This window comes from Xiphophorus couchianus, chromosome 1, assembly GCF_001444195.1.
Source record: "Xiphophorus couchianus chromosome 1, X_couchianus-1.0, whole genome shotgun sequence".
NCBI classification, from domain to species: Eukaryota; Metazoa; Chordata; class Actinopteri; order Cyprinodontiformes; family Poeciliidae; genus Xiphophorus; species Xiphophorus couchianus.
The window spans coordinates 6,714,407-6,727,903 of record NC_040228.1 but is presented as its reverse complement, the minus strand read 5'-3'; the positions used below and the strand labels follow the sequence as shown (position 1 = coordinate 6,727,903).

Below are 13,497 nucleotides of genomic sequence, written 5' to 3'. Positions count from 1 at the left end.
TGTAACCTTCAACTGAGTAAAGATCTTTTTGATTTATGGATCTGTTTCCATGTCTTTTCTTAAGACGTTATCAGAAATACCAGATAACAGAGAAACTACTTTGACATGACTTTGTTTAATGCACGTTTGTGCAGTTGTTGCCTCCCAGATTTCGTAGAGTCTCCTGTGTGAAAAGACTTAATTTTTTTTTTCTTTATTTGCTCTTACAACAAAGGCCTATGTAATCAGTAGAAGTCTGTGCATCAACCAGATCTGTGTTGTAATATTGATAGGCTGTTGAAGGTTTTAAGTCATCAGCCATGACATGGCTGATGGTCCAAAGTCCAGGTCATAACACTGAATGGTATGGTGGGGATTTTCCACTCAGAGTCACTTACTTGGTCATTAGCTGGTCAGGCCAAATATGTCCACACAGTTGAATGGCGTGAGGGGGTGGAAATAAAGTCAAACATTGTGTGAGCTGGACGCCCTCAACTTGACCTGAGTCCCTGAGTTAATGGATTGACTTTAAATTTAGATTTAGAGTGACTCTCAAAAGAACGTGCACACTTTAGACTTTAGCACCAGCTTAGTTTAACCTCTAGGAAAAATAAAAACCCTAATCGTCAGAAGGTTTTTCAGACAGCCGCACTGGAGCAGAAACAGAATGCCATTCTTCACTGAACAAAAAAAGAAAGATCCACGGCACAACAGGAATAACTTGAAGCTGCTGCTTTCTATGTGATTTTAGTCGGTCGCATCATTGTGGAGGACTTTTGGGCCTTTCTGGTTTGAGTAGAATCAAGTCTGAAGTATTTTGTGATTTTTATAAAGTTCAGATTAAAGTCAGTAAATCTGTGATGCAAGTCCAAATCACATGATTCTCCAAATTATTATGCAAGTGATATTTTCTCAGATTCAGGTTATATTTTATTCTTAAATGGTCAATGCAAATGGTGCTCAGTATAATTTTCAAGTCATGAACTATTACAGTATAAATCAAATTTTACTGAACAAAGCTCCCAATGGGCCCCTTTTTTGATATCACAGCACAATTCTTGCATCCACTGAACTTGTAAGTTTGTGGAAAGTTTCTGCTTCAATTTCTTTGCAGGATGTTAGAAAACCTTCCCAGAGCTGCTGGTTTGATATGAACTGTATTCAGATCTTCTGCTTGAGGAAACTCCAAAGGTTCTCAATAGGGTTGAGGTCAGAGGAGGATGGTGACCACACCATGAGTTTCTCATAGCAGCCAATGACACAGTGGTATTCCTTGCAGCATTCATTGTCATGCATGAAGATGATTTTGCTACTGAAGGTACGGCTCTTCTTTTTGAACCACCGCCCATTTTCACACCATCAGGGACTCTGAAGGGGCCGATCAATGATTCTCTCCCCATGACTTCGGCCCAATAAATGACTCCACCACCTCCTTGCTGACATCACAGCCGTGTTGGGATGTGGTGGCCATCCACCACCAATCCACTACTGCGTCCATCTGGACCAGTTGCACAGCAGTCATCAGTGAACAAGTCTGTTTGAAAATTAATCTTCATGTACGGCTGGGCCCACTGCGACCGGTTCTGCTTGTGAGCTCTGGTTAGGGGCCCAATAGCAGGTTCATGCACCTGGACTCTAGAGCAGTGGAGGCGCGTTCTCTGGAGTGACGAATCACGCTTCTCCATCTGGCAATCTGATGGACGAGTCTGGGTTTGGCGGTTGCCAGGAGAACTGTTTTTGTCTGTCTGCATTGTGCCAAAAGTAAAGTTTAGTGGAGGTGGATTATGGTGTGGGGTTGTTTTTCAGGAGCTGGGCTTGGCCCCCTAGTTCCAGTGAAAATAACTGAATGTTTCAGCACACCAAGACATTTTGGACAATTCCATGTTCCCAACTTTGTTTTAACAGTTTGGAGCTGGGCCTTCCTCTTCCACCATGACCATGGACAAATGCACAAAGCAAGGTCCATAAAGACATGGATGACAGAGTCTGATGTGGACAGAGTCCTGACCTCAACCCTAGAGAACACCTTTGGGATGAATTAGAGCGGAGACTGAGAGTCAGGCCTTCTCGTCCAACATCAGTATGTGACCTCACAAATACGCTTCTGGAAGAATGGTAAAAAATCTCCGTAAACACTCCTAAACCTTGTGGACAGTCTTCACAGAAGAGTTGAAGCTGTTCTAGCTGCAAAGGGAGGAGCAACGTCATACTGAACCCTATAGACTAGGAATGAGCCTGTCCAGCCCTGTGATGGACTGGTGACCTGTCCAGGGTGAACCCTGACTCTCACCTGTTGACAGCTGGAGGTAGGCACCAGCACCCCTGCCAACCTCAGTTTGATAAGGGTGTAAGAAAATGGATGGATGAATAAGGAATGGGATGTCACTTACGCTCATATGTGAGTCAAAGCAGGTGAGCGAATACTTTTGTAAATATAGTTCATGTAGAGATGAGCTGCTGCTCAGGGTGTGGTCTGCAGAGAGATAACAGCACCATCTGGTGGTGGCTCGATATCAGCATTTGAACATGAAACGTCACCAATCTCTGTTCCACAGACGGTACAGCAAAAAGCTACTTTTGATAAATACAAAATAATATATAAAAAACCACATTCAGGCCTTCTGTTTAATATACCAATCACATTAAACTGTATGACATTTATTTAAATGTTTTGCGATGCCTAAATAAATTAATACAAACAATGTTTTCAGTTTTTTTTTTTTTTTTCTGGTACACACTGAGACTTTTTAAACTAATAAAATACAACTATTACACACAATACAAAGTTGATTTAAGTTTTGAGTACCAAAACATTGACTTATGACTACCTGTGATGATAGAAATATAAGTACAGTATGGATAGAAAAGTTCTTGCGCTGAAGGAGACAGTAAAATGTTAAAATTAATTAAGCATACACACATTTCACACACTTGACCTATCAGACATTGTATCTTATTACACACATTATAACACCGAAACAGCTGGTTAAAGTAATAGACAATACAAAACCCAAAATGACAAACTCAATAATTAGCTTCTGTACATACAATAAATGAAGATAGAGCAAAAACAACCTTGAGACTGATGCAAGAAGTCAGCCATCGCAAACCGCAAATTCAATTTACTCTTTCTGATTTACCAAAAGTCTTAGCTGTTGGAGAGTCTGCATTATTTTCACTTTTATGGCAGATTCACAAAATAAAAAATTCATTTGTGCTACAGACTAAGGCCACAATGACATCTGGTGTTACAATATAAATCTATAAATATCAATGTGAATATTACACTAGCAGTGTTACATCGAGCCTCTAAGCGTGAGGGTGACTTTGCTGCAGGTGCGCGCCGAGAGCGTCTACAGGTCAGGGTCATCCCCCTTCAGCGTGTTGAATTCTTCTGGAGCTGCATACTTTTCAGCCCCCTGACCAGAGGAGTGTCGGAAACCTGCTGCGATCTCGTCAAAGGTGCGACCCTTTGTCTCGGGTACTTTGAAGTAAGTGAAGACGAAGAAGCCAAGCAGCAGTACGGTGAAGATGATGAAGACATAAGGGCCGAGGAGTTGCTGCGACAACAAGAGTTTAATTAGTCGTGATCAAGCGATGAAAATGGTGAATGCAACATTACAGCTTGTTAAGTAGTATTAAGTATTTATTTAGTTTCAATTTAATTCATTATACTCTTATTGATGGGGCAAAAGAAAATCATCAGACTTCTATGAACAGAGTCCAAGTTATTGTTTAGTTCTTTTTATCACATAGAGTTAATTTCCATCCTATGAAACTTTATAATAAAAAGAAATTAGTTATGAATATTCCATAAGGTCAAGATGCTGATATGTTTTCAAATATTTTGCACAATAATTGCCTAAATCTCACTCTCTGACTGTTATGAAAAGAGCAGAAATTTGAGTCAAGTAAAAAAGAACAATGCCTTTTCCTCACAGGAAAGTCCTCCACGCTGCAGGTCACTTCCTGTTTCTGGGAGTTTTATCTGCATTCTGATCGAAATTGAGCCCTTTCTTACCTCAACATACTGGAAGCTCATTCCCACTATGAAGTTGGCAGACCAGTTGCAGAAACCAGCAACTGCAATGGCAGCAGGCCGGGGCCCCTGGCTGAAGAGCTCAGCTACGATGAACCACGGGATGGGGCCGGGGCCGATTTCAAAAAAGGCTACGAAGCTGAAGATGGCCACGATGCTGACATAGGACATCCACCTGAGCTGGTCCTTAGCAGCAAAACAGAATGAGGCACATTCACATTGTACAATAAAAAAGTCTCAGATGAATACAGTATCAAAGGTCAGGAACACCTACCAACAGTGCCATGGCAACAGTTAAAAAAACAGCAGACACCGCCATCCCCATCAAACCGATGAGATGAAGAGGTCGTCGGCCCACACGCTCCACCACAAACAGCTGCAGCAAAGAGACAAAATGCAGAACTGCAAAGTCTCCCAGAGGCTTTGCATCTCCTGCCCCGATGCTCTTTAGTAACTTACAGAAACAACAGTAAAGGCAGTGTTGACCAACCCAGCACCAATGGTGGCATACACAGGCTGGGAAACACCTGCTCGCTCAAAGATCCCAGTAGAGTAGTAAAATACCTGCCAAGGGTGACAATGATCAGAAACATAGTGATACATTTTGGTTCTCCAGACACAGCTGTTCTAAAGCCACCGAGACCGGGACAGTCTAATTTTATTTGTAAGATTTGGGTCAAATCAAATTGTGATTGTGCTACAAAATGGCACCATGTGCCTGGAAAATACATAATACTGCATCTTCAAAAGTCTTTGGTGGTCATTTTCACCACTATACAGTTCGGTTCGTTTGTAATCTTGGTGGCACTGAAGGTTGAAGAGATTGCTGATAAAAACGTTCTCTTCCCTACTTACAGCGTTGATTCCAGACAGCTGCTGCGACAGCTGCAGCATGACGGCAACCAAGATGGGCTGGCGGTAGATGGGAGAGCGAACCAGTTCAGGAATGGTCACTTTCTTCTCCCTCATCATCTTCTGGCTCTCCTCCCTCATCTCCTGTATGTCCTCACTCACCTCGTCGGTGCCCCGCAACTTTATTAGGACTGGAGAAACACAACAATACCCTCAGCCTGTTTGGAAAACGCTGACACAGATAATCCAGGCCTCAGTGTAACCTGGTTTTGTGTTCATAAACCAGATCTGGTCGCAAGTAAAATTTTCTTATTGGTTTTAACTTTGCGTCTAAAATCAAGTGAATTATTTAAAGAGTATTTTAACTGTTCAGAGACACACTACAATCTCCATCAATCAATCAATCAATCAATCAATCAATCAATCAATCAATCAATCAATCAATCAATCCTCCTCCATCACCCTCAGCACTGGCTCACCGCAGGGCTGCGTGCTGAGCCTCCTCCTCTTCACTCTGCTGACACACGACTGCTCGGATGTCATATAGCGAAGTTTGTAGATGACACAGCACTAGAGGGACGCATCACGAACAGCGATGAGTCCAATTACAGAGAGGAGGTGGAACATCTGGTGCAGAGAAAATAACCTCTGCACCAACATGAAGAAGATGGTGGTGGACTTCAGAAGGGACAAGGATCCTCTTCAGCCCCTGTACATCAGAGGAGCAGCTGTGGAGATGGTCTCCAGCTGCAGGTACCTGGGTGTGCATATATCCAGTGACCTCATAAGGCGTACCAACACTTCCCGTCTGGTCAGGAAAACCCACCAACGTCTCTACTTCCTCAGGAAGCTGCGGAGAGCTGGACTTGGGAACTCAGAACTACTGAGGAGCTTCTATTATTGTGTGGTGGAGAGCGTTCTCTGCACCCACATCACCATGTGGCACAGCAGCTGCACTGCTGAGAGGAGGGTTCTGCAGAGGGTGGTCAAGGCTGCACTGTGGGGAGCAGCCTTTCCTCCACCTCAGACCTCTACACAGCACGATGCAGGAGGAGGGCCTCCACCTCATGAAGGACTCCACCCATCCTGCACACAGACTGTTCCAGCTGCTCCACTCAGGCAGGAAGCTGAGGAGCATCCAGAGCAAGACCCAGTTTCTTCCCTTCAGCCGTCAAACTCGTGAACTCAAGCTGCACCGAATATAGCTTCACCTCATAGATTATTTACCCACACACATGTATCTATATATCGCATAAATTCATTTATTATTCATTAATTTATTTTTGTGTGTGTAGTAAATTTCTTAATCTGGGATCTGAGTCCAAATTTCGTACCACAAACAACAAAGGGTTGTATGTCTATAATAAATCCTTGAATCCTTGAATTATTTAGAGTATTTTACTGCTCAGAGACAAACTACAATCACAGCTAAGGATCCATATCAAGATATGACTTAGTAGTTTACTTAGCTTGCCATTATAAAACACGTTATTAGAATTATTTATAGTCAAATCTTGTGGAGAAGCTTCATACTGGATCTATCAGGATCAAAAATGTAAAAGAAGCAAGAAAGTTTGGATGGCAGTGAAAGTGAAGACTAGTTTTATTTGTCATATTTTATGTACCGTCACTGAAGAAAAGTAATTGTTTCATGACTCCCCATATATATATATATATATAAATATATATATATATATATATATATACACTGCTCAAAAAAATAAAGGGAACACTTAAACAGGTGTTTAACACTTAAAGTGTTCCCTTTATTTTTTTGAGCAGTATATATATATATGTACACACAGATGAATGTGCGTAGATCTTACCGCTGCAGGCTTTGCTCTCTTCATTGCAGTTAATGAGGAGGTAGCGGGGGCTCTCTGGACAGAACGGCAGTAGAGCACACTGCAGCAAGGCCGGCAGCAGAGTGAACCCCATCAGCAGCGGCCACAGGGACGCATTCCCCAAGATAGATTCAATCCCAAAGATCTGCAGCACAACACAGACCTTATGAGAACTGAAGTAAAAACAGAGCAATTATAAAATGGTCAAGGGTTTTCAGATTACACTAAAGACAGTTCATTTCATTCATTAAGGAAAACTGAACAAACTAGCAGCAAAAAAATACAAACTTCTTTTTTTGTCCAACAAAAATGAGTCATTGTATATTTTGATTTACAGTTTTTTCAGAAACTCTCCTGCTGCAGTTCTCTGATCTCTGCCAGATGTTTGCGTTCTAGCGGTTCATTTCTCTGTGGTTTTCCCAATAACTCCATCTAATGACACCAGGGGTTACATTAATATGAGTTCTCATTTCTAACGGGTTCTAAGCCACAGAAGACCTTGGCTTTATCGCTCACTTGCCTCAGGCAGTCACATCACAAGTTCAGGAAAATTTCCTGCACAACACTAGTAGAGCTAACTAAACAGGAAGAGCTATAGGGTACAGTCTGAAACCAAACTACATTTGTTACTACAACCCTGTAAATGGTTATAAATATTTATATTTATATAAATATTGCAGCTGCAATATGTAAATATTATTTGACATATTTGTTGAAACTGTCTCTAGCAATATGACGTGTCATAACAGTATGGTATGAGACAGATAATCTGTGAAAAAATTGAGCTCCTCTGCCTTCTCCCAAAATGCTAAATAGAAACAGCCAATCAGAGCCAGGAGGCGGGACTTAACGCTTGTCCATCACAAACTTGTATGCGCTGCTAAACCCCCTTCACTCAGCATCCTGCCCTATTTAGAAGAAACGTCAGCAAATTCTGCAGCGAATGGTATAAAAATGGCTCTGGATTCTTGTGAAACAAGCGACGTGCCAAAGTAGACCTGATTCTTAAAGAGGAAGAGGAAGACTGTGAGGATCTCACCTGGGCCATGAGGATGCCAATCACCACACCGAGCTGATGCAGAGTGCCCAGGGCTCCGCGAAGAGATGTTGGAGAGATTTCCTCAACATACATGGGTACAAACCCCGTCGAGAGGCCAGAGTACACACCCACTATAAAACGTCCAATGATGAGCATCTCAAAGGAAGCTGCCAGTTTGCTGAACCCCATAAACACAGCAGCAAGGAAGGCTAACACATTGGCCATGAGCATGGAGTTCCTCCTTTAAAGATCAGATTCAGTTTACCATTAACAATCTACTTTTATGTTCCGAGCCAAACTCCTTCTCTCCGCGAACGACATCTTACCTGCCAAAGCGGTTGACAAAAAGGCCAACAGAGAAGGAGCCAAACATTCCTCCCACGGAGAAGACGGCCACAGAAAAAGACCACAGAGCTGTCAGAGTGCTCTGAGAAATGGGTTCTGAAAACCTGCTGATCCACGTCTGGTTGTAGAAGCTCTCAATGATCTTCAAGACAAACAGCACAGCGGAAAACAGGCAGGTCAAACCTGCACAGTGTGGATCCATGTGAACCGCAGGAACATTTTGGAGACTGAACTTTTCTCCTGTGTCAGTGGGATAACCTCTAACCTGAGACGAGGCAAGCCGAAAGCTTCGCCTGGGACAAGATGTTTCCGTTTTTCTTTTCAGAATAGATTTTGTTATCATCACTAGAGACAAATCCAAAAGGTATTATGAAATTTAGCTGTATATTTAAAAGGCCACAATCTCCTACTCAATTAAGTAACTAGATGTGGAGAAAATATATATTTCACGTTCTGCAGAATTTTGTGAAATAACTTCAACTGCTACTGTGTTTCATTAAATAAACATCTGATTGGTTAACCTGTACAGCAACTTAGCAGCCGATCAGTCACTTAGTAGTAATTTGATATAAATGATATATCAACAAAGAATTAAATCATTTTTTATGATTTATTTGCCATTCTATCTTCATTTTAAATAGAAATTTGTATATGAATAAAAAATCATTTGAAACCTTTACATTTATTTTATTGTGGCACTTATAATCTTCCATACATAACATCCTGGGTAGATTAAATCATTTTGTATTTAACACGCCTAGACTTGAGCAACTGTTCTGAAACTTCCCTTCTTTGAACTTCTGACAAGAAAATCTGGCTGCTTGGAAGAAGAGAGGAAGAAATGTCTACATCAGGAACGTATCTGCTTCATTATCTGGATACGAATAAGTGGTTTGATATGGGAACCGTCCTGCATATGTAGAAACGGCACAGTGTGTTTTTCTGCTTTCTTGGTCAACATATTCTTTCTCACATTCTGAGGTGCGTTGATGACACCCGTGTTGTAGCCAAACTGCAGAGAGCCGATCACAGCCGTCCCCACAGCCAGCATCAACTGGGGCGTCACCTGTATATGAACAAAACAATGGGAAAAGAAATAAACATTTAAAAATGACTCCGAAAAATATCAGGACACAGAAACATTCAGTTAAGTTTTTATTCCAATGGAATAAGAGAAATCTGAGAAAAGTTCCAGTTTTGTGGGATTGGATCACAATAATGAGTGTTTTCTGTATTTGCTGGTTTGTAGACAAACTGGGCCATTCATCTGTGGATGTGGATTTTTTTTTGTCTTTTCATTTGAGTAATAAGTATTCCTTTTGTAAGTTTTAAGTGGTGTTATGTTTGATGGGGGGGAAGAAAGCTTTTGATGACCTGCGTAAATTTGTATCGTCTTCAAAATGATAAAAACACAAAAAGCAGCATAAATAATCACAATGTGGAGTAATTCATTGACACCAATTTAGTTTGACTTGAAGGTGGAGGGAAAGGGGACCGAGGCGGGGCACCTTCAGCCAGGCCCATCAAACATGTCCGACTCTCTCCTGTTTATTTTAAGACCATTATTCTACAGTAAAGGTGGAATCATCAATCCACTCGTCGTCAGATCAATATTTTATTCACATTTCCAAGCTTTTCCAATGTTACATAATATATTACGTAATCACACAGACTGTTTCTGAGGTTTGGTTTTGTGCGGACTGGCAAGTGGAACTCGCCCACATTTTCCAACCATATTTTGCTGAATAAAGCCGAAAAACAAAGAGCTACCAGGAAGCAATCCAATTACAAATGAACTAATGATCTTCTCACATTCAAATAAATACGTTTTAGATACAATTTGAAATAACTTAAATAGTAGCTAAATAGAATAATACCTTTAAGAATCCAAAATGAATGGACAGAGTTTAAGCTGGTTGAAGTGACTACTCTTGCACAAAAATATTGGGGGGGAGGGGTATATTGATCAAGCAGCAGTTACCTTCCCGCTGCACTCCATATCAGCTCAGACAGTCCACACTTGACCTCCAGATTATGAAAAGGAGAACGATAGTTGTTAATCTGTTCCCTCAAATTAATCTGCTTTCAAGCAAAAAGTGTTCTGCTCTGTTATTTAGTCCCAAGTCAGTGTAAACAAGCGTTTACTTTCCTCCTCCATTCACCTGCAGAAGTAAGAAGCTTAGCGACGTCACCGCTAAGTGGACCTTCACGCTCTGATTGGTCGAGAGGGGCTCGCAGTGAGACTAACACATGTTTATCAGAGTGCTAATAGCAGCTTAAACAGATTGACAATCCTTAAGAGATAACTTAAGGAAAGCACAGAGCACAGACTTAAAAACTATAACATAAACTTGCTCAACGGCCAAATAAAAAGCCTTTTGTAAAGCATCTATTTCTCTTTCAAGCAGAAAGATTTTCTTCTGTTCCTGCCAACTGGTCTTGATCAATAATTGTCCATTTCCAATAAAAGGGAACTTTTGGGGCTGCTTCTATGGTATTGTATTCTATTCTAATTGAATTACGTTTTAATTAGTGTGGGGGGCAGATTCACAACAAAACACTTACAAAACAGGTCCTGTCAGTTCAGGCCTATCAAATAGACAGATTCACATTCATTTACGTACACTCCTCTGTGATCCTAGTTTATAAAAGCAGCACGATTCTCTTTTTTGTTGTGTGTGCTCTGTCTTCTCAAACCCTCAGTCATTTGTACCAGACGGTTGATCAGGCCGAGACAGATTCTGGTTCTGCTGGAGGGTTCTTTCTGGAAGAGGGGCTGTTCTTACACGCATGGCTGCTGCAAAGTCAGTGACTCAATGCAAGTAATGGTGCACTGTCACTACATGCTTGTCCAGGAGGAGTGAATGATGCAAGTCAGAAACACAATGAATTTTATTACTGCAAGCTGAATAATAAACTGAATTTGACTGCATTGTTTTGATCATTTGGAACATTTTATTATGCGATTATATTGGATTGGCTATGAAGATTTGTTGTGAGTGAGTGGGAACTATGTCAATATACACTTCAACTGATATAAAAAAAATTGTGCCGACTTTTCAAAAAAAGATTTTATCTTTTACGCCTTGGCACACATCTTATAAACATTCCAGCCTAATGTAAAAATGTAATTTCCCCATATTCCAAGCTAATATCTTAATGCCAACAATTTGATATAATGATAAAAAGACATTGAATCCTGCTGCCCATCATCCATCAACCAATCGTCTGCTTAAAGCTGCAGCACGCAACTGTTAAAAAAATGTTTTTACATATGTGCCAGGTTATGACAGAGGATCTGTGAAAAAACACAAATTGAGTCCCACTCTCTGCATTAACACACTTCATTCTGAAACAACTCAGAGCCCGGAAGAATTTCTTACCACTGTCAAACATGCTTGTGTATGTGCTGCTCACAACCTCCCCTTTGCTCTCTGTTGTGCTACAGCTCCTTCCCTACAACATAACCTGCTATGAATGATAAGGCTAGCATGGCCATAGTTGGCGGCGGATTAGCAGTTTTCCTGGAACGGTAAGTTGTTCCTCCGCCATTAGCAAAGCTGCAGCTCATACTGCGGCCACCGAGTGGCGCTAATACCTGGACAAAAATTTAAAACAGCAGCAACGCCAACTTAGTTTAACTAGAATTTTTTTTTTTTATTTAAAAAACGTAATAATAAGAATGAGCAGTACTTTACAAAAAACAGCTGTTTTTTATTTCACAATAATGTATTATGACAAAGTCAATAAAACTGCAGTGAAACAAATCTATGGCCAATAAAAGTCTTACCTGCCAACATGTGCAGCGTTGAGCTCTGGCGAAGAAAAGTTTATTAGAATTTAAATGGTTTTAAATAAAGATATGAGATGAACTTATAACTTCGAATAAATGTTGGCAATTGTTGCACAGCGGAAAATGATGTGTAACATATTTATTTAGAATAACTCTGTAAAACAGATAAACAGAGGGTTAGTTACGTCTGCTCTAAGCTCCTTCTGCAACTGGTTGACATTTTAATTAATGAAAAATCGTTTCGTAAATGAATAATTACCTGGTTTTTGGTTTAATCCTCCTCGGTTAAAGGTTTTAATAATTTGTTTTGTGCTAGACTCTGTCCCCAGCTGCCAAATTTCTTGGTACAGGAATTACTCTTATCGCCGGTTTATGAAAACTATTAGTAAAAAAGTATTTTGTCTCAGCCGCAGAAGTCTAAATCGTCGATTTGTATCACGATTTTGATCGTTCCTTGGAAAATCGAAGCTTGGACGGGTAATCACGAATCCTAGCCCAAATCCAATTCCTTAAAAAAAGAGGTTCTGTAGTCGGGAGTTCGTGTGCCAACTTCTTCACTGCGCGCCCTCTGCTGGCGAAATTCATACATTTTTAAATATAATATATTCTAACGGTACTGTCACGCTGCAAGTGACCTTTAACATAATAAAATGGGGGGCTACTATTTTCCTGTCTTGCTCTCTTTCATTGTGCCACACTATGAAACCCTATAATGATATTTTTAGTAACTATATTAAAGACCGTTTTATGACAGTTCCTTTCTTTTCCTTTTGGTACAGCTAACACACCCAGCCAGGATGAGACGGCTCCTCCTAATGTCTGGCCCCTAATGTGTTGACCAGTGTGTGTCTATGTTGTTCCCTGGCGTGTGTGTGTGTGTGTGTGTGTGTTGCGTCTCGTGTCAGTCCGGCTTAACTCATGTTGCCTCTCTAATCCTCTGATGAGCTCTTTCTAATTCTATTCAGAAGACAACATGGTGACATCTGATCTCGCCACAGCTTGTTCAGATACAAACGAAACAAACATTATGTCTGCAGCAAACCTCTGTGCAATTAATATTTCTAAAGCGGCCATATCCATGTCTACATGACTTATGTTAAATAACCAAGATGGTTATTGATCAGTGAAAAAAAAAAAAGTTTAAACTGTATTTTGTGTTGTCTTTAATTAATACATTGGTTCGATGTTCTGAAACACTAAAGTGAGACAAACATGTCAAACAATAGGACATCAGAAAGAAGGGAAACACTTTTTCACACCACTCTTTGGCCCAGTCCCAATACTGGCACTTCACCCTTGTGTCCTTTAAATGCGCGTTCACGGTTTGAGTGCGTAGTGTGTCCCAAACTCTACGCACTCCACCCCTATTTTGGATCCTATTTCCGTCCTTGCGCTAAGTCCACATCCATGCTAGATATTACATGTACAGTATAATGCTTGGTTTGCCAAAGTATTTAATTTATTTCTCCGTTTTACTGATTAAAGTTAAGCCTTCAGACATAGTAGCTTTATTTTTCTCAATGTCTTATCTGAGAGCTGGAGAGTATTACGTTTGTAAATGGATAATTTGCTTATTTATTCCTTGTAGAAATGTGCTATACCTGTT

General features: G+C 40.7%; 2 protein-coding genes across 2 annotated transcripts in view; both read right to left on the bottom strand.

The window, feature by feature from the left end:
• The window catches only part of bcas2 (BCAS2 pre-mRNA processing factor), a 624,479-nt gene that overhangs the window by 149,816 nt on the left and 461,166 nt on the right, over window positions 1–13,497 (bottom strand). The gene's annotated exons all lie outside the window — the stretch shown is intronic.
• LOC114142107 (solute carrier family 2, facilitated glucose transporter member 1-like) lies at window positions 2,712–10,246 on the bottom strand. The gene is made up of 10 exons (XM_028013194.1): window positions 10,080–10,246; window positions 9,072–9,164; window positions 8,080–8,240; window positions 7,754–7,994; window positions 6,697–6,859; window positions 4,874–5,061; window positions 4,478–4,582; window positions 4,293–4,394; window positions 4,001–4,204; window positions 2,712–3,539 (listed from the first exon to the last, which is right to left on the bottom strand). The coding sequence occupies exons 1-10, from the start codon at window positions 10,095–10,097 to the stop codon at window positions 3,333–3,335; spliced, it is 1,482 nt and encodes a 493-aa protein (XP_027868995.1). The 5' UTR covers window positions 10,098–10,246; the 3' UTR covers window positions 2,712–3,332.

Coding starts and splice junctions, on each gene's coding strand:
- LOC114142107 (XM_028013194.1), bottom strand. Junction 5,062..6,696: donor AGAGAGCAAAGCCTGCAGCG/GTAAGATCTACG, acceptor GTGTTTCTCCAG/TCCTAATAAAGTTGCGGGGC. Junction 3,540..4,000: donor TGAGCTTCCAGTATGTTGAG/GTAAGAAAGGGC, acceptor TTGTTGTCGCAG/CAACTCCTCGGCCCTTATGT.